The sequence below is a fragment of the Vipera berus genome, assembly GCF_964194415.1.
Source record: "Vipera berus genome assembly, chromosome: 5".
Classification (NCBI taxonomy): domain Eukaryota; kingdom Metazoa; phylum Chordata; class Lepidosauria; order Squamata; family Viperidae; genus Vipera; species Vipera berus.
Genome location: NC_138207.1, coordinates 42598869 through 42619662, shown reverse-complemented (window position 1 = coordinate 42619662; position 20794 = coordinate 42598869). Strand labels below are relative to the sequence as shown.

The 20794-nt window shown below is 44.5% G+C and overlaps 1 protein-coding gene across 2 annotated transcripts in view; it reads left to right on the top strand.

The window, feature by feature from the left end:
• The window catches only part of STAG1 (STAG1 cohesin complex component), a 190416-nt gene that overhangs the window by 25930 nt on the left and 143692 nt on the right, over positions 1-20794 (top strand). For both annotated transcript variants that reach the window (XM_081328647.1, XM_081328651.1), the window contains exon 2: positions 8828-8950. In XM_081328647.1, coding sequence (XP_081184773.1) covers positions 8922-8950 — 29 coding nt within the window. In that variant the 5' untranslated portion in view covers positions 8828-8921. The remainder of the gene's footprint in view (positions 1-8827; positions 8951-20794) is intronic.

Below are 20794 nucleotides of genomic sequence, written 5' to 3'. Positions count from 1 at the left end.
AAAAAGGACAAATACAAAAAAAAGGATAGTGGGGCACATAACTAAAGCCGATTATCAGCAGACAGCCAGAACATGCAAAGATGAAGTCAGGAAAGCAAAGGCTCAGAACGAACAAAGACTTGCAACAGAAATCTTGGATAATTAAAAAAAAGTTTCTTCCAACATATTAACAACAAGAAATAGGTCCGCTAAAGAGAGAAGATGGCAAGGAAATAACAGGCAACAGGGAGAAAGCAGAGCTGCTTAACTCATACTTTGCATCAGTCTTCACACAAAAGGAAACTATAGCCCAACATACCAAAAAAACCCACTGCAAAAAACAAATTAGCAACAAAAAATAATATAAGCAAGAAAATGGTAAGAGAACACCTATCCGACCTTGACAAATATAAGTCACCAGAGTGACAGATTACATCCCAGAGTTCTCAAGGAGCTGGCAGATGTTATCTCAGAACCATTGCACCACATGTTTCAAAAGGATTGGAAAAGGGCTGATGTGGTTCCCATCTTCAAGAAAGGGGGGAAAAACGGACCCAGGAAACTACAGACCAATCAGTTTAACATCAATACCTGGGAAAATCCTAGAAAAGATAATCAAAAAACATCTGCAAACAACTAGAAGCAAACAAAGTTATAACCAGTAGCCAGCACGGGTTTGTTCAAAAATGGAGGTTTTGGCTTGCCAGAGTGGGTTTTATATTATCAAGTATCTGTATTGACACAGATAAAAGAATGGATAACTCAGAAACAAAAGGTTGTTATATTTGGAGGGACATGATTTACAACTTGATTGGCATGCTTATTTATGGTATGGGGAAAATATAATGTATAAGTACTTTCAAAATCACTACAGTTGCAAGAAAAAGTATGTGAACCCTTTGGGATTACGTGGAGTTTTGCACGAATTGGCCATAAAATGCGCTCTAAATGTCATGTAAGTCACAACAATAGAAAAACACAGTCTGCTTAAAATAATACTACACAAACAGCTGTTGTCATGTTTTAATTGAACATAAGATGGAAACATTCACAGTGCAGGGTGGAAAAAGTATGTGAACCTTTGGACTTAATAACTGGTTGACCCTCCTTTGGCAGCAATAAACTCAACCAAACGTTTCCTGTAGTTGCAGATCAGACCTGCACAACGATCTGGAGTAATTTTGGACCACTCCTCTGCACAAAACTGTTTCAGTGTAGCAATATTCTTGGGATGTCTGGTGTGAATCGCTCTCTTAAGGTCATGCCACAGCATTTCAATCGGTTGAGGTCAGGACTCTGACTGGGCCACTCCAGAAGGCGTATTCTGTTCTGTTGAAGCCATTGTTTTGTTGAATTACTTGTATGCTTTGGGTCATTGTCCTGTTGCATCACCCATCCTCTGTGGAGCTTCAGTTGGCGGACAGATGGTCGTACATTTTCCTACAAAATGTCCTGATAAACTCTGGAATTCATTTTCCCATCAATGACAACAATCCGTCCAGGCCCTGAGGCAGCAAAGCAGCCCCAAACCATGATGCTCCCTCCGCCATGTTTTACAGTGGGGATGAGGTTTGGATGTTGGTGTGCTGTGCCTTTTTTTCTCCACACATAGTGTTGTGTGTTTTTCCCAAACAACTCAATTTTGGTTTCATCTGTCCACAGTATATTTTGCCAGTAGTGCTGTGGAACATCCAGGTGCTCTTTTGCAAACTTCAAGCGTGCTGCAATATTTTTTTTTGGACAGCAATGGCTTCCTCCGTGGTGTCCTCCCATGTACTCCATTCTTGTTTAATGTTTTCCTTATTGTAGATGTGTCAACAAAAATGTTAGCATGTGCCAGAGATTTCTGTAGGTCTTTAGCTGACACTCTAGGATTCTTCTTTACCTCAATAAGCATTATGCGCTGTGCTCTTGCAGTCATTTTTACAGGATGACCACGCCTAGGGAGAGTAGCAACAGTGCTAAACTTTCTCCATTTGTAGACAGTCTGTCTTACCGTGGACACATGAACATCAAGGCTTTTGGAGATACTTTTGTAACCCTTTCCAGCTTCATGCAAGTCAACAATTCTTGATCGTAGGTCTTCTGAGAGCTCTTTTCTGCGAGGCATGGTTCACATCAGACAGTGCTTCTTGAGACCAGTAAACCCAAAACAGGTGTGTGTTTTTAAAGAGCAGGACAGCTGTCAGCAACACAGCCAATATCATCACACTGGTTGGAGTCAAGGTTGGCTCACTCCTGGCTCCAATTAGCTCTTGGAGAAGTCATTAAGCTAGGGGTTCACATACTTTTTCCACCCTGCACTGTGAATGTTTCCATGTTATGTTCAATTAAAACATGACAACAGCTAATGTTTGTGTAGTATTATTTTAAGCAGACTGTGTTTTTCTATTGTTGTGACTTACATGATGTTTAGAGCGCATTTTATGGCCAATTCATGCAAAACTCCATGTAATCCCAAAGGGTTCACATACTTTTTCTTGCAACTGTATATAAGAAACTCATTATTATTAACATGGGAAAAAATAAAATTTAAAATATATTTGAAAATTCCAGGATGGCTTTCAACAATGGAAATATTTATACATCCAAATTTAGTTAATTTTGAGAAAATATGGACATAGTGAAATATTCTAAATTCTGAAGGGAATTTAAAATATAAGCAAGAGATGGAAAATCAGGGTATATATCTATCACGGTGGCCATTATTATTAATTCAAGTTAGATATGATAAAGATGTTAAACTATGGATTTTATAAGGAGCAGAACTTGTTTGATCAAACATTATTAACCTCTGATAAGAAACTAATTAAGAAAATTGAATTTGAAAATGGAAGATGAACAATGAAACAATGATAACATGGGCAAAGAACTTCGGATATAACATGGAATTAGAAAAATGGCAAAACTTGTAGGAAAGAAATTACACACTGACAATGGCAGCTTCTTAAATATGTCAGATGTTCTATTCTGTTATGTTATGTTATATTTCATTCTAATGTGTCACTGGGATACAAAGCTTGGTTAGAGGCTGGAGAGCCTAGAACAACCTATGAGATTGAAAGCAGAGTCAGCTGGGCAGCAGCTTAGTTTTCCTGCTGCAAGAGAGATATCTTTGCTAGACAAGGAGAAGAAAAGTAACCGTAACCACACTGTTCTGGGGAGTGCAATTGATTATATTTGTGAGCTTTCTATACTTGTTTCAATGATACGAAGTGTAGAATTATTTTTATAGATGCTATAGTGTTGAATATTCCTTTTTCAGAATGCAGATACATCGTTCCATTCTCTTCCTTCATTAGGTTTCCTTCGCAACAGTAATGATCATTCTATAAACACCAAACATACTCAATTATTACTGAGTGGATTTTTGCTATTCTTCCTAGATATTTTCTCAAAATGTTTTGTTCTTTTTTAAAAAAATATTTTTCTTTATATGTATATATTGCTTCTTTTGAAAGCTGTAATGGCCTGGTTGGGAAGAAATCAGTTCTGAGTCAACCTTAACTTATTTCTTTCGGGGGGGGGGGGCGCTGAATTCTACATTTAAATGTTTGTTAGCCATCTTCAGTACTGTAATTGAATAGACAGCTGGGGAATAATAAATAAATTAAATAATTACCGTATATACTTGAGTATAAGCCGAATTTTTCAGCCCACTTTTTGGGCTGAAAAATTCCACTTCGGCTTATACTCCAGTCAACAAAAAAACTTACCGAGGACTTGTGCGCGGCCGAGGCTTTGGTGCTTCCGGGATCGCCCGCACCTCTCCCAAGCCACCGCCGTCCGAGACCTGCCGAAGTTTGGGGAGGTTTGGGGAGGTGCGCGCGCACCTCCCCAAACTCCGCGCCTTGCCTGCCTGCTTCTTTCCGCAGCGGAAAGAAGCAGGCAGGCAGGGCGCGGAGGAACGGAGACTTGCCGACGTTTGGGGAGGTTTGGGCGCCTCCCCAAACCTCGGCAGGTCTCCGTTCCTCCGCGCAGACCTGCCGACGTTTGGGGAGGTTTGGGCGCCTCCCCAAACCTCGGCAGGTCTCCGTTCCTCCTGCCGACCTTTGGGGAGGTTTGGGCGCCTCCCCAAACCTCCCCAAACCTCGGCAGGTCTCCGTTCCTCCTGCCGACCTTTGGGGAGGTTTGGGCGCCTCCCCAAACCTCCCCAAACCTCGGCAGGTCTCCGTTCCTCCTGCCGACCTTTGGGGAGGTTTGGGCGCCTCCCCAAACCTCGGCAGGTCTCCGTTCCTCCGCGCAGACCTGCCGACGTTTGGGGAGGTTTGGGCGCCTCCCCAAACCTCCCCAAACCTCGGCAGGTCTCCGTTCCTGTTTGGGGAGGTTTGGGCGCCTCCCCAAACCTCCCCAAACCTCGGCAGGTCTCCGTTCTTCCTGCCGACCTTTGGGGAGGTTTGGGCGCCTCCCCAAACCTCCCCAAACCTCGGCAGGTCTCCGTTCCTGTTTGGGGAGGTTTGGGCGCCTCCCCAAACCTCCCCAAACCTCGGCAGGTCTCCGTTCCTCCGCGCAGACCTGCCGACGTTTGGGGAGGTTTGGGCGCCTCCCCAAACCTCCCCAAACCTCGGCAGGTCTCCGTTCCTGTTTGGGGAGGTTTGGGCGCCTCCCCAAACCTCGGCAGGTCTCCGTTCCTCCGCGCAGACCTGCCGACCTTTGGGGAGGTTTGGGCGCCTCCCCAAACGTCCCCAAACCTCGGCAGGTCTCCGTTCCTGTTTGGGGAGGTTTGGGCGCCTCCCCAAACCTCCCCAAACCTCGGCAGGTCTCCGTTCCTCCGCGCAGACCTGCCGACGTTTGGGGAGGTTTGGGCGCCTCCCCAAACCTCCCCAAACCTCGGCAGGTCTCCGTTCCTGTTTGGGGAGGTTTGGGCGCCTCCCCAAACCTCCCCAAACCTCGGCAGGTCTCCGTTCCTCCGCGCAGACCTGCCGACCTTTGGGGAGGTTTGGGCGCCTCCCCAAACGTCCCCAAACCTCGGCAGGTCTCCGTTCCTGTTTGGGGAGGTTTGGGCGCCTCCCCAAACCTCCCCAAACCTCGGCAGGTCTCCGTTCCTCCGCGCAGACCTGCCGACCTTTGGGGAGGTTTGGGCGCCTCCCCAAACGTCCCCAAACCTCGGCAGGTCTCCGTTCCTGTTTGGGGAGGTTTGGGCGCCTCCCCAAACCTCCCCAAACCTCGGCAGGTCTCCGTTCCTCCGCGCAGACCTGCCGACGTTTGGGGAGGTTTGGGCGCCTCCCCAAACCTCCCCAAACCTCGGCAGGTCTCCGTTCCTGTTTGGGGAGGTTTGGGCGCCTCCCCAAACCTCCCCAAACCTCGGCAGGTCTCCGTTCCTCCGCGCAGACCTGCCGACCTTTGGGGAGGTTTGGGCGCCTCCCCAAACGTCCCCAAACCTCGGCAGGTCTCCGTTCCTGTTTGGGGAGGTTTGGGCGCCTCCCCAAACCTCCCCAAACCTCGGCAGGTCTCCGTTCCTCCGCGCAGACCTGCCGACCTTTGGGGAGGTTTGGGCGCCTCCCCAAACGTCCCCAAACCTCGGCAGGTCTCCGTTCCTGTTTGGGGAGGTTTGGGCGCCTCCCCAAACCTCCCCAAACCTCGGCAGCTCTCCGTTCCTCCGCGCAGACCTGCCGACCTTTGGGGAGGTTTGGGCGCCTCCCCAAACGTCCCCAAACCTCGGCAGGTCTCCGTTCCTGTTTGGGGAGGTTTGGGCGCCTCCCCAAACCTCCCCAAACCTCGGCAGGTCTCCGTTCCTCCGCGCAGACCTGCCGACCTTTGGGGAGGTTTGGGCGCCTCCCCAAACGTCCCCAAACCTCGGCAGGTCTCCGTTCCTGTTTGGGGAGGTTTGGGCGCCTCCCCAAACCTCCCCAAACCTCGGCAGGTCTCCGTTCCTCCGCGCAGACCTGCCGACGTTTGGGGAGGTTTGGGCGCCTCCCCAAACCTCCCCAAACCTCGGCAGGTCTCCGTTCCTCCGCGCAGACCTGCCGACGTTTGGGGAGGTTTGGGCGCCTCCCCAAACCTCCCCAAACCTCGGCAGGTCTCCGTTCCTGTTTGGGGAGGTTTGGGCGCCTCCCCAAACCTCGGCAGGTCTCCGTTCCTCCGCGCAGACCTGCCGACCTTTGGGGAGGTTTGGGCGCCTCCCCAAACCTCCCCAAACCTCGGCAGGTCTCCGTTCTTCCTGCCGACCTTTGGGGAGGTTTGGGCGCCTCCCCAAACCTCCCCAAACGTCGGCAGGTCTGCGCGGAGGAACGGAGACCTGCCGAGGTTTGGGGAGGTTTGGGGAGGCGCCCAAACCTCCCCAAAGGTCGGCAGGAAGAACGGAGACCTGCCGAGGTTTGGGGAGGTTTGGGGAGGCGCCCAAACCTCCCCAAAGGTCGGCAGGTCTGCGCGGAGGAACGGAGACCTGCCGAGGTTTGGGGAGGTTTGGGGAGGCGCCCAAACCTCCCCAAACAGGAACGGAGACCTGCCGAGGTTTGGGGAGGTTTGGGGAGGCGCCCAAACCTCCCCAAACGTCGGCAGGTCTGCGCGGAGGAACGGAGACCTGCCGAGGTTTGGGGAGGTTTGGGGAGGCGCCCAAACCTCCCCAAACAGGAACGGAGACCTGCCGAGGTTTGGGGACGTTTGGGGAGGCGCCCAAACCTCCCCAAAGGTCGGCAGGAGGAACGGAGACCTGCCGAGGTTTGGGGAGGCGCCCAAACCTCCCCAAAGGTCGGCAGGAGGAACGGAGACCTGCCGAGGTTTGGGGAGGTTTGGGGAGGCGCCCAAACCTCCCCAAAGGTCGGCAGGAGGAACGGAGACCTGCCGAGGTTTGGGGAGGTTTGGGGAGGCGCCCAAACCTCCCCAAAGGTCGGCAGGAGGAACGGAGACCTGCCGAGGTTTGGGGAGGTTTGGGGAGGCGCCCAAACCTCCCCAAAGGTCGGCAGGAGGAACGGAGACCTGCCGACGAGCCGCGGCCACACAGGGTATTCCTGTGTATTCAGGCTTGCAAAATGGCGGATCGAGCCTCTGCTGGCGGCAGAGGCTTGCAGAACGGCGGATCGGCTTATACTCGAGTCAATAACTTTTTCCAGTTTTGGGGGGTGAAATTGGGGGTCTCGGCTTATACTCGAGTCGGCTTATACTCAAGTATATACGGTACATATTATTATATATAGGTTATATTATACTGATGTATAGTCATGTGAAAGAGAGTACACCCTCTTTGAGTCCTATGGTTTTGTGTATCAGGATATAATCATCTGGTCCTTAGCAGTTCTTAAAAGTAGGTAAGAACACATGTCATCATTTTACAAAAAAAAACACGCCAAAGTGGAGAAGCCATGTGTGAAAAATTAGGTACACCTTGTGATTCAATAGCTTGTAGAACCACCTTTAGCAGCAAGTAATAGTTTTCTGTATGACTTTTATCAGTTTCTCACATTGTTGTGGAGGAGTTTTGGGTCATTCTTCTTTACAACATTGCTTCAGTTTGTTGAGGTTTGTGGGCATTTGCACAGCTCTTGAGGTCCAGCCACAGCATTTCAGTCAGTTGAAGTCTGGACATATTGGGCCATTGCAACTCCTTGATTCTTTTCATTTTTAGCCATTGTGATGTAGATTTGGTGGTGTGCTTGGGATCATTGTCCTGTTGCATGACCCAATGTCGGCCAAACTTTAGCTGTTGGAGAGATGGCCTCCCATTTGACTCTAGAATACTTTGATATGCAGAAAAGCTCATGGTTGACTCAATGACTGCAAGGTGCCCAACTCCTGTGGCTGCAAAACAAGCCCAAAGCATCACCCCTCCACCACCGTGCTTGACGGTATGTTTGTGCTGATATGCTGTACTTGGTTTTTGTCAAATGTGGCACTGTGTATTATGGCCAAACTTCTCCACTTTGGTCTCATCTATCCAAAGGACAGTGATCCAGAAGTCTTGTGATTTGTTCAGATGCAACCTTGCAAATCAAGTCGTGCTGCCGTGTTCTTTTTAGAGAGACAAGGATTTTTCCTGGCAACTCTTCCAAACAAATCATACTCGTTTGGTGTTTTTCTAATTGTACTGTCATGAACTTTAACATATTGTAACTTAGGCCTGCAGACACTGAGAAGTAACTCTTGGATGTTTTGCAATTTTTTTGAGCATTGCACGGTTTGAGCTTGAGGTAAATTTGCTGAGATGCACACTTCTGGGAAGATAGGTAACTGTCTTGAATGTTTTCCACTTATGAATAATCTTCTTCACTGTAGAATAATGGACTTTAAATTGTTTGGAAATGGCCTATAACCCTTTCCAGATTGATGGGCAGCAACAATTGCTTCTCCATTGCTGCTGTCTTTACTCTTTGTCAATGTGTTAACATACACCTCAGTGCTGGAGACCAGCAAACTGAAACTTTGGCTTTTATCAAGATAGTCACACTTGCTGATGATCAATTGAACAAGGGCACTTGATTAGCAGCACTGACTGCTACTTAACCACTTCATACCAATGGAAGGTTTTCACACATGGCTATTTTGGTTTTGGTTTTGTAAAATAAATGATGACATTGTGTAATACGTCATGTGTTGTTCATCTGAAGTTGTAAGTACCTACTTTTAAGAACTGCTAAGGACCAGATGGTTTTTACTATGTCCTGATACGTAAAACCATAGAACTTAAAAACGGTGTACTTTATTTTTCACGTGACTGTAAATTACAGTATATATTGTTTGACTGGAATGTAATTAAATTGGCATAAATGCTTCTTTTTGATTTTGAATATTTCAAACACTAAGTCCTTTTGATTGAGAAACTTTTCTTCCCCAGATTTTTTAGATTTTGGTTGTTTTGGATCTTACATTTAACTTCAGAACTGCATTTAATTAATTTTTGTTTTATTTATAGGTTGGATTTGAAAATAATTACGAAGATATTGACAGATAGATACCTCTACAAGATATCTCTTTGATTACATTAGCAGGTCATAGTGGGCAACAAAATGATTACTTCAGAGTTACCAGTGTTACAGTGAGTATTAATTTTATAAATAAATCGCAGCAATCCATATGTGTGGTTGAAATTAATCTCGGGAAATGTACAAATGATATTTAAATCCCCCTTTAAATGTCCTTTTTCTTGTTCCAGTAATGGAATTTTTTAAAACTATTTTAATCTGAATATGATCTGCATGCTGATTTTTGAAATGAATGTTTCTGGTAATTGTATCCCCTCATATAGATAAAGGCAGAAATGTACATTATGACAAAGTATAACCTGAACAACTGTTTTTAGGGAATCTCTTAAGTACAATTTTAGAACAAAGTTATAAGAATTGGCAGTATTTTATTGATTTAAGACAATTATCTTCTGAGAGCATTCAATAAAACTAAAAAGATTACATGGTCATGTATCAACATGAAACATGTTATCATTGGGGAGAAAAAGTTAATGAATGCTTAATATATCACCAAAAATAGATCTGAATTTTTATAAATATATTATGAGTTTTTTCTAGTCTGAAATTAGCTTTTTAAACTTTGTTATTTCATAAATATTATTTAAATAGAAATTGCACAATACTGAAGATAATAAAGTTAGATAAGCAATGTAGAATATAAACAATTGCTAGTGAAATATAAGTAAAATATTATGAAAGAAACTTTTGATGATACCCATTCCCTTCATTTATTTTCCCAACTACTGATCATACAAACATTGGAGGTTATTAATTCTATCTGTTTAATTACATTGTTGTTTTTGATTAATCTGATTATTGTTTTCCTAAAAACTACTCCAGTTGTCTGAATTTGCTTTGTTGTGTAATGAGTCATTCCTGCTTAGGCTTCTATTTGAATGAATACTGTCAGGTTTGCCATTGGTGCATATGCTCTAGGTTTGGTCTCCCAATTTTGTATCATTGCTAAAGTTTAATTTTTCCAGTGTTGTGCCTGATTTGTTTTTGTAGCTGTCAACATATAGCTTGGTGAACTCTGATTTTCTTTATTGAGGTTTTCTGGAATTATTCCTAATAAATACATTGTGGTTATTTTGTAAGTAGATTTAGGTTTGTTAAATGGATGGAACTGGTTGTCAATTATAGTAAGACATTTACTAGCTGTACACTTGGAAGTAAACCAAATGTGTTTTTGAATTGCTCCATCTTTATTATGCTACATTACAAATATCTAATATTTATATTCTTATTGTTTATATTGACTGATTTACTGTGAAGTATGAAATAATTCAAAATAAATTAAAAGTATCTTAGATACTCTTAATTTAAATAGATCATTATAGAGAGACAAACTTCAAATGTCAAAACTGTTGGCAGGATTATGAATCAGACAAGACACTTTGGTCGATTTTATAAAGCTTTATTAAAATGTAGCTATTAGTAAAATATTGTTACTGCTCATGGCTTTTCTGTGAAGAGTTTTAAACAGAAGTAAAAATGAGTATATTTAAATTGTGATAAAGCAAATGCTATTAAGAGTTAATTCATCTTCAAATTAGCATCTGTAGGATGCAGAGCTAAGTAATATGAGCCTGATGTTTAATATTACATGCACATTGAACCTTAATATGTATAGGTGTAACCTACTGGGAAGAATTTGGACAAATAGTAATAAATAGTAGCATCTTTAACTTGCTTATCATTTCAGTCAAGAGGCATTCTTATTGAGATGGTAAAATACATTGATGGAAATGCCTAAGATGGTGATAATGATATGATGATGATTTGCTGAACTGTCCATTTGCAATGGACTCTGGGCAAAACCAAAAAAATCTTTTTTTTTTTATTGAAAAGTTTTAACATACAATTTTTCCCTTAAAAAATCCCCCCTCCCCCACCCTTCTCCCTCCCCCCCTTCCTCTCCCCCCTCCCCCCCTCCCCCCCCGACTTCCCAGAGCTAAATACAAGGTATATATAAAAAAAACAATCATAAACAACCATATACTAACAACCATAAACTCTAAAATCTATCACTCTCTAGCTTATATAGGATAAAACAAACCTTAGTAATATTAAATATATATAAAAAAAACTAATATAGAAAAAGAAACAAAGAAAGAAGACTTATTCAAATATAAAACTTCTTAACCCTATACTTATTCTGGATAAACTCAAACCATTTTCTCCCTTCCATAATATAGCGTTCCTGCAAGTAATCTTTCAAATAGGCCGAAATCTTCGCCATTTCAACCAGGTCGGAAACCTTTAAAGTCCACTCTTCTATGGTCGGCAGTTCCTCTTTCCAGTACTAACCTATCAAAAGTCTTGCTGCCGTAATTAAATTCAACCTCAACTTAGTATATTCCACCAGACTTCTATCCAAAAAGCCTTGACCTTTTTACAAGTCCACCATATATGAAGATATATTACGTCTTCATCACCGCACCTCCAACATTTAGGCTAATAATTCAGATACATACTTAGCTTTTTAAAATCTAAATACCATCTATAAAACATTTTGTAAAAATTCTCTCTTAGATTTCAAACTTGTATAAATTTTACATTCCTCACCCAAATCTTTTCCCACCTCCCACTACTTGGCTGTAAGTACGTTGTGAAAGTTCCATAGACTTCTGCTGATCTTGTTCTTTTATCTTTTTTGATCGTTTTAAAGCAGCACGCGTCACCCTCTGTTCTCTGGGATCATCCAAAGGTGTTATAACTTGATCTCCTCCAGCACCATTCTCCTCTGTCTGTCCATCTTCAGCCTCTTGATGTTCTCCTTCTCCAGATCCCTTTGCAGCTTCCAGAAGTGTTAATGGGGTTGCTTTTAAAACATTATTGTAAAAATCACGCGCTTGCATCACAGTAACCAGACGGTACCTTTTACCTTCATGCATCACCATCAACCCAGCTGGGATCTCCCATCTGAACCTTATATCTCGTTGCTTGAGCTCTTGCACAAGAAATGTAAAATCCTTCCTTCTCCTTAAAATCTTTGGAGGAATTTCTTTTAGAACCAGAACTTCTTGATCAGCAATCACGACTTTAGTATCATAGGCAGCTTGTATAACTTCATCTCTAATTTCCCTTTTTGCAAAATAAACCACCACATCTCTAGGCAACTTTCTCTGTCTAGCAATCCATGAGTTCACACGAAACACTTTATCCATGCCTCCTTTTATTTCAGATGCTGGCTGATTCAATACCACTTCGAGAGCCTCAGAAACCAGCTGCTTTAAATCTTCCTTAATATTCTCCTTTAAACCTCTGATTCTAATGGCAAACTGCATCTGGAAATATTGAGCAAGACTCAATTCTCTATCCATTTTGTCTCTTAAATCTTCATTCTCCAATACTTTTGCTTCTAATATGGCATTCTTTTGAGTCAAATCTTCCACTTTTTCATCCAAATCTTCCACACATTCAGCCACTTTATACACTGAAGACAAAATGTCTACCTTCATCACCCTGAACTTCTGTTCCATCCTGTCCTCCATTCTCTCCTCCAACTTCTTCAATTTCTCCTCCATCTGTGCAAATTTATCACCCATTGATTTCAAAATTACCTGGGTATGTTTTTCAAGAGCATCTTATAAGTCCTTCGATGTCAATACATCAGGAGGATGCAATGCCTGCAATGATGATTGTTGCACCGGAGAAGTTCCAGCACTCCGAAGAGTTTTAGGGGGAGGCTTAGCCGCCATCTTTTACTTTCAATTGTGACGCACTTTCACTTAAAGTTTAAAAAGTCCATCAAGCTCGAGAGTAGAATAAAATAATCCTCTTCACCTTTTCCTCTTGTACCGCTCTGCCTGCTCTTTTTATTCCATAGTCCTTCCTTCAGGCAGGGGTGGTCGCAGACGCCTGGCTCTGCTCCATGAAGTCAGGAGCAGAGGCGCTGGCCAGCTGGGAGCGACCCAGGCTACGGGGGAGTTCGATCCTTCGGCCGCCCAAGCTGCAAGCTCAGGCGGCCCCGGAGAACTCGACCCCTACCTGGGGCCTCACCCCCTCCTCTTCTCCCGAGGAGGGGGCTTCGAATTCGCCCGAACAGCTGATCGGCGCTGTTTCGGGCGAAAATCACTCAGCTGAGCCGCGGGCAGCCCGGGAAGGCTGTCTCCGGCGCCGCGCAGCCACCGGAAGTCTCCCAAAACCAAAAAAAAAAAATCTTAATAAAATTTAAATATAAAACTAGATACCCTGGACTAAAATAGTATTTAAAAACCAAACTTGCCTTGCCTTAGCTGTGAGACTTGTGTGCTCTGAGGATGATGAGAGCTATGACACAGGATGATGAGAGCTACAGGTTCAATTGTATTGGACAGATCTCATCAGAGGAGTCAGACAAAGAATGTTTCTTCCATAAAAAATATGGTGAGATGTAAATTACAGAAACCCATACTGGCTCAGTTGTATCCAGGGTCATCAAGGACAGCAGTAGGTGTTGGAGTTCCTAGGCATCTGGTGAAAAATGAGCTATAGGAATTAAGACTGTTGGCTGAGAAACCAAGGCAGGCAGTTGCAGAACTACTGGAAAGAAAGGTGTTTACCCATTGCAAATATACAGTGATTAAAAACAAAGAAATAATAATCTGTTATTACAAATCAAGTCCAACAAGAAGAGTGTCAAGCAATAACATTCGATGTTAGCAGCATTGAACAGAAACTTGACAAAGAGGATATTTGAAAAGAAAGCAATGTTTTGAAAATAACATCCCGAATCTGAAACAACAGAGGTTAGCAGATCAACATCAATTCATAATATGAAATAAAGTTTTCACAGAAGTGGAATTGGAAGAGCTGCAAAGATCTACCCAAGGCAAAGGAATCAAGGCTTGCTAGAAGCAACTTACGACTCTAGGGCAGACATGTCAAACTCACGATGTCACATGACGTCACACAACGTATCAGAACGGTTTTGCCATTGCCGGCAATGGGGTGGGTGCGGCTTCCAGATGACGTGTCTGGCCTATGGGCTGGCAGTTTGACACCCTGTTGGCAGTAGAGAAGGCCAGCACAGCTATAGAATTTGAAAAACAGGAAACCTCTTCTCCGCCTGAGAAAAAACAAATCCCTATAACTAAAAAAGTTGAAGAAATGAAACAAAGAATAACTGAGCATTTAGAACAGCACAAAAACAACGGAATAAGGTTGCCTGTGTTGAAGCTTGTTCCAAAAGAAACAGTACAAGTATTAAAAGATGCCAATACTGTAATATCAAATATAAACAGTAGCTCGCTGCAAGAAACAAACCAACTACAGCACAACTGCAGTTATTACTGAATTCCTAGGATACAAAATTAACAAAGAAAAAAAAGCCAAACAGTGTATTACCAAAATGGAAGATGAGGCTGGAAAATAAGATTAACGAGCTGAGATCAGATACCAGTAAGCTAGAATAGATGAAAGAAAAGAAGCTGAAGAACAAGAAGACCAAAGAATACCACTTAGAAAGAAGAAAGTTCAAGCAAGCATTGGAAATAAAAAAGCAACAAATAACAGCTATAGCCAAGAATATCAGCAGATACAAAATTATAGGGAGAATCTCCAATTTCAATCCAATCAAAACCACTTCTACCAATCTATCAACAGAGAGACTGTAGTGAATTAAGTCAGCACCTGACAATGAAGAAACTGCAATTTGGGGCACAGATATGGGGTAACCCAAAGAAATTTAACAAGAATGCAGCTTGAATAAAGGAGGTGGATAAAATTTTTTAAAAAGATGAAATGAAAGAATTTATAATAATTGCAGAAAAGGGAAAGGAAGATAAAGAATTCATCAACACCAGGTGAAGATGAATTGCATGGATTTTGGTTGAAATTTCTGACTTGTCTACACCCACTTGTTGCTAAGCAGCTTAACAACATACTGCAAGGAGGTGAAATTGAAGAGTGGCTAACGTTTAGCAAAACCTACCTGATAAGGAAAGTTCCAGCAAAAGAGCTAACAACGCAATTACAGGCCAATTACCTGCTTATCAAGAACCTTCAAATTGCTAATAGGTGTAGCTGATGCAGTCCAACAGCAGCTACTTGAAAACAAGCTCTTTCCTCCTGAGCAGAAAGGAAATTGCTCAAATAGCAAAGGAACAAAAGATGAACTAATTGACAAGATGATTCTGGAAAAGTGCAAGAGAAAAGACCAACTTGAATATAGCATGAATTGATTACAGGAAGACATTCAATGCCTGCCACATGATTGGATATCAAGTACCTAGAAATAACAGGAGTCAATAGAAATATAAGGTTTGTGTAAAGATTGATGGCACAATGGAAGACAAGGTTGCTGGTCAATGGTGATAGATTGAGAGAGGTTAATCTCAAGAGAGGAATTTTCCAAGGAGACTCACTGTCTCCACTATTGTTTGTCATTGCCCTGATTCCTCTGTCAGCAATACTGAATAAATCAGGCCATGGCTATCAAACATCAAAAACATCTGCCAGGCTATCCCACTTCCTTTACATAGACAATTTGAAGCTGTTTGGAAAAACACCATCTGAAATAGAATTGCTGCTCAGTGTTGTCCATATATATATAGCCAAAGTATTGTGATGGAGTTTGGACTGGCCAAATGTGCCATGCTCACCATCAAATCAGGAAAAATAATTAGAAATGGAAAAATCAAGAATCAAGATAGAAATTACATCAAGCATCGGGATGAAGATGATTATTACAAATACCTAGGCATCTTTCAAGCTGACAACATCAAGAAGGCTGAAGTTAAGAAAAAGGTTAGAAATGAATACATCAAGAGAGTGAAGAAGATCTTAAACATCCAAATGCAAGGAAATATGATCAAGGCAATTAATACCTGAGGAACTCCAAACATTAAATATACAGCTGGAATAGCAGACTAGTCTCAAGCAGAACTAAAAGTCCTGAATAAGAAGACCAGAAAATAAGGACAATGAATCATGCCCTTTATCCATGCAGCAATGTTGACAGACTCTACTTACCAAAGAAAAGAGGTGGGTGTGGAATATTGCAAGTACATCAGAAGGTTAAAGAAGAAAAAAGGGCATTGGAAGAATATCTGAAGGAGAGTGAAGAAGATGCAGTAAAGCTAGTATACCAGGAAGGACTATTGGATATGGAGATATGAAATGGGCCTTATAAGAACAGCCAAATGAAGAACAGAAAAGAGGTGTGGGAAGACAAGTATTACATGGCCAGTACATTAAAAATAGCAGGGAAAACATAATAACAAGATCTGGCAATGGTTAAGAGCAGGAAAGTTGAAGAAGGAGACAGAGGGGCCAATTCTGGCTGCTCAAGATCAAACCTTAAGAACAAATGCACAAAAGCCAGAATTGAGAAGACAACAACAGATAGCAAATGCCACCTCAGTGAAGAAATGGTGGATCACCTGGTTAGTTATTGCAAGAAGATTGCATAGACAAGACATGTCAAACTCGTGATGTCACGTGACATCGCGCAATGTATCAGAGCTTTTTCTCCATTGCCAGCAATGGGGTGGGCGTGGTTTTGGGCTGACGCATTTGGCCCGTGGGCCGGCAGTTTGACATCCCTGGCATAGACTGACAACAAACAATGGCATAATAAAATAGCAACAATGATGCATTGGAAAATCTGCAAGAAATATCATTTGCTGGCAAGCAAGAACTGGTTGTTGTTAGTTGCGAAGTCGTGTCTGACCCATCACGACCCCATAGACAATTTTCAAATGCTTTAGCATAGTCAATGAAACAGAAGTAGATGTTTTTCTGGAACTCCCTAGCTTTCTCCATGATCCAGCGTATGTTGGCAATTTGATCTCTTGTTCCTCTGCCTTTTCGAAATCCTGCCTGTACTTCTGGTAGTTCTCGATCCACATACTGCTGGAGTCTAGCTTGTAGAATTTTAAGCATAACTTTACTAGCATGAGAAATGAGTGCAATGGTGCGATAGTTTGAACATTCTTTGGCACTGCCTTTCTTTGGAATTGGAATGTAAACTGATCTTTTCCAATCCTGTGGCCACTGTTGAGTTTTCCAAATTTGCTGGCAAATTGAGTGTAGCACTTTTACTGCATTGTCTTTTAAGATTTTGAATAGCTCAGCTGGAATACTGTCACCTCCACTAGCTTTGTTGTTGCTCAGCTTTTCTAAGGCCCACTTCACTTCACATTCTAGGATGTCTGGCTCGAGGTCAGTGACTACCTCATTGTGATTATCAGGGACGTTAAGCTCATTCTTGTATAGTTCTTCTGTGTAATTTTGCCACCTCTTCTTAATCTCTCCTGCCTCTGTTAGGTCCCTGCCATTTTGGTCCTTTATCATGCCCATTTTTGCATGAAACGTTGCTTTCCTCTCTCCAATTTTCTTGAAGAGATCTCTGGTCCTCCCTATTCTATTGTTTTCTTCTATTTCTTTGCACTGTTCATTTAAGAAGGCATTTTTATCTCTTCTAGCTATTCTCTGGAATTCTGCATTCAATTGGGTGTATCTTGCATTACGGAAACCTGGTTGGGCTTGGAGGGAGGGGTCCCTCTGGCCGAGTTATGCCCCCCAGGTTTCTGTGTGCTACACCGGCCACGGGCTCAGGGTAGGGGTGAAGGGGTGGCGGTGGTTATTCGGGAGACTCTATGTCCGCGGGAGACCACCATTGTCCAGATAGGCGGGAGTGAGTCCCTCCTCCTGAGATGTGGCCCTCGGGTTCAGATGGGCTTGTTGCTTACATACCTGGTGCCCACCTGTGTGGCAGCAGCCCTCCCCGGGCTGCTCGACACCCTCTCAGGCTTGGCGGTGGAGTTCCCCAGGCTTATAGTTCTGGGTGACTTCAACCTGGCTTCCCTGGGAGGGTCGTCGGAGTTAGCTCGGGAGTTCATGGCTTCCATGACGGCCATGGACCTGACCCAAGTAATTCAGGGCCCGACTCATGTGGGGGGCCACACTCTCGACCTGGTTTTTTTATCTGGACAGTGGTTGGATGATCTGGGAGGGGGTTTGCCAGCTATTGTCCCCCTGTCATGATCCGATCATTATTTCCTGCGGCTGGTCTTCCATTATGCCACCCCCCGTCGCTGGGCTGCGGAACCGACCAGGTGATTCCGCCCCAGGTGGCTAATGGACCCAGAATGGTTCCAGATGGCGCTTGGGTCTATACCCATCGCCCTCATTCACAGCCCGGCCGATGCCTTGGTGGATGACTGGGAAAAGGCGGCAATCGAGGCACTCGACCGTGTTGTAGGCTTGCGACCCCTGACCTGGCGCAGAACCCGTTGGGCCCCATGGTTTTCTGTGGAGCTCCGGGAGATGAAGCGTCGGAGACGGGGTCTAGAGAGTGGTTGGAGGTCCAGCTGCTCCGAATCTGACCCGATTGCAGTTAAGAACCTTTATAAGGTCTTATCTCGTGGTGATGAGGATGGTGAAGGCTAATTACTTCGCTGCCCTCATCGCGTCCGCAGATAATCGCCCAGCCACCCTGTTTAGGGTGACTTGCTCCCTTCTTAACCAGGAGGTGAGGGAGGATCCCTTACAGGGTTGGGCTGAGGAGTTTAGTCACCATCTGATGGACAAAATCGCTCAGATCCGGGCCGCTTTGGACTCTGACTGGGCAGAGTCTGATGTGGAGGAATCTGACGGTCTTGAGCATGTTATCTGGACTGAGTTCGATCCTGTTTCCCCTGATGATGTGGACAGAATTATGGGGAGGCTGAGCTCCACCACCTGTTTATTGGACCCGTGTCCCTGCTGGCTGATTTATGCGGCTCGGGAGGAGACACGAAGCTGGTTCCAGGAAGTAATAACTGCCTCTTTGAGGGAGGGTGTTTTCCCCGCCGCCTTGAAGGAGGCGATGGTGAGGCCCCTTCTCAAGAAGCCTGCCCTGGACCCAGCGATTTTGAACAACTATCGTCCGGTCTCCAACCTTCGCTTTTTGGCGAAGGTTGTTGAGAGTGTGGTGGCGCATCAGCTTCCTCTGTTCCTGGAGGAAGCTGATTATCTCGACCCGTACCAATCGGGTTTCAGGCCCGGGTACAGCACGGAGACGGCATTGGTCGCACTGGTGAATGATCTCTGGTGAGCTCGGGACAAGGGTTGTTCCTCTGTCCTATTAGATCTCTCAGCGGCTTTTGATACCATCGACCATGGTATCCTACTGCGGCGTCTCAGGGGGTTGGGAGTGGGAGGCACTGTTTTACGGTGGTTCTCCTCCTATCTCCTGGGCTGCTCGCAGTCGGTGTTGATGGGAGGGCAGAGATCCGCCCCGAGGCCTCTCATTTGTGGAGTTCCTCAGGGGTCGGTTCTCTCTCCCCTCCTGTTCAACATCTATATGAAGCCGCTGGGCGAGATCATTCGTGGTTTCGGGGTAGGGTATCCCAACTTTTTTTCTCCACCCCGAACCAACCCAGTGATGACCTCGCTGTGATGTCCCGTTGCCTGGAGGCGGTCCAGGTCTAGATGGGGAGAAACAGGCTTCGTCTCAATCCTGCCAAGACTGAGTGGCTGTGTATACCGGCATCTCGGGTTAACCAGTCTATTCCATCGTTAACGATGGGGGGTGGGGTGCTACCCCCCGTTGATAGGGCTCGCAACTTGGGTGTCCTCCTGGATTCACAGCTCAGTTTTGAAGATCACATAGGAGCCGTGACCAGAGGGGCTTTTGCCCAGGTTCGCCTGGTGCGCCAGTTGTGACTCTATCTGGACCGAGATGCCCTAGGCACAGTCACTCATGCGCTCGTGACCTCCTGGTTAGACTACTGCAACGCTCTCTACATGGGGCTGCCCTTGAGGACCACTCGGAGGCTTCAGCAGGTGCAGAATGCAGCCGCACGAGTTGTGATGGGGGTTTCCCGATACTCCCATGTAACACCTCTACTCCGCGAGCTGCATTGGCTTCCGGTTGCCCTCCGGGTGAGATTCAAGGTGCTGGTGATGACCTATAAAGCCCTAAATGGCTTGGGTCCGGGATATTTGAGGGAACACCTGCTGCCGGCATCACGTTCCCTTCGTCCAGTGCGCTCCCACAGGGAGGGCCTTCTCAGGGTGCTGCCGGTAATAGACTGCCGGCGGATAACACCCAGGGGGAGGGCCTTCTCTGTGGGTGCACCTGCCCTTTGGAACCAGCTGCCCGTGGAGCTTAGGACTGCCCCCGACCTTCGCTCATTTGGCCGGGACCTGAATACCTGACTCTTTGAGCTTTCTGGCCCAGGCTGAGAGTTTTAATTGGGGTTTTTATATTTCTACTTCAGGGACTGAATTTAATCATTTTTAATTGTTTTTTAATTTTTGTATTGATGTTTTAAACACCTTGTAAACCGCCCTGAGTCCTACGGGAAAAGGGCGGTATATAAATCTAATAAAATCTAAATCTTTCTTTTTCTCCCTTGCCTTTCGCTTCCCTCCTTTCCTCAGCTATTTGCAAAGCTTCCTCAGACAGCCATTTTGCTTTCTTGCATTTCTTTTTCTTTGGGATGGTTTTAGTTGCTACCTCTTGTACAATGTTGCGAACCTCTGTCCATAATTCTTCAGGCACTCTGTCTATCAAATCTAATTCCTTAAATCTATTTGTCACCTCTTCTGTGTATTCATCAGGGATATGATTTTGTTTATATCTGAGTGATCTAGTGCATTTCCCTACTTTCTTCAATTTAAGCCTAAATCTTGCAACGAGAAGCTCATGATTTGAGCCACAGTCAGCTCCTGGTCTTGTTTTTATGACTGTATAGATCTTCTCCATCTTTGACTGCAGAGCACATAGTCAATCTGATTTCTGTGTTGGCCATCTGGTGATGTCCATGTGTAGAGCCGTCTCTTGGGTTGTTGGAAAAGTGTTTGCTATGACCATCGTATTCTTTTGTCAAAATTCTATCAACCTGTTTAAACCCTGGGTTTAACAATTGTCAATAAAAAAATAAAAATCTAGAGATGGCAGTATCTGGAAACAGCAGAATAGAAGTGAAAGAAAGAACTGG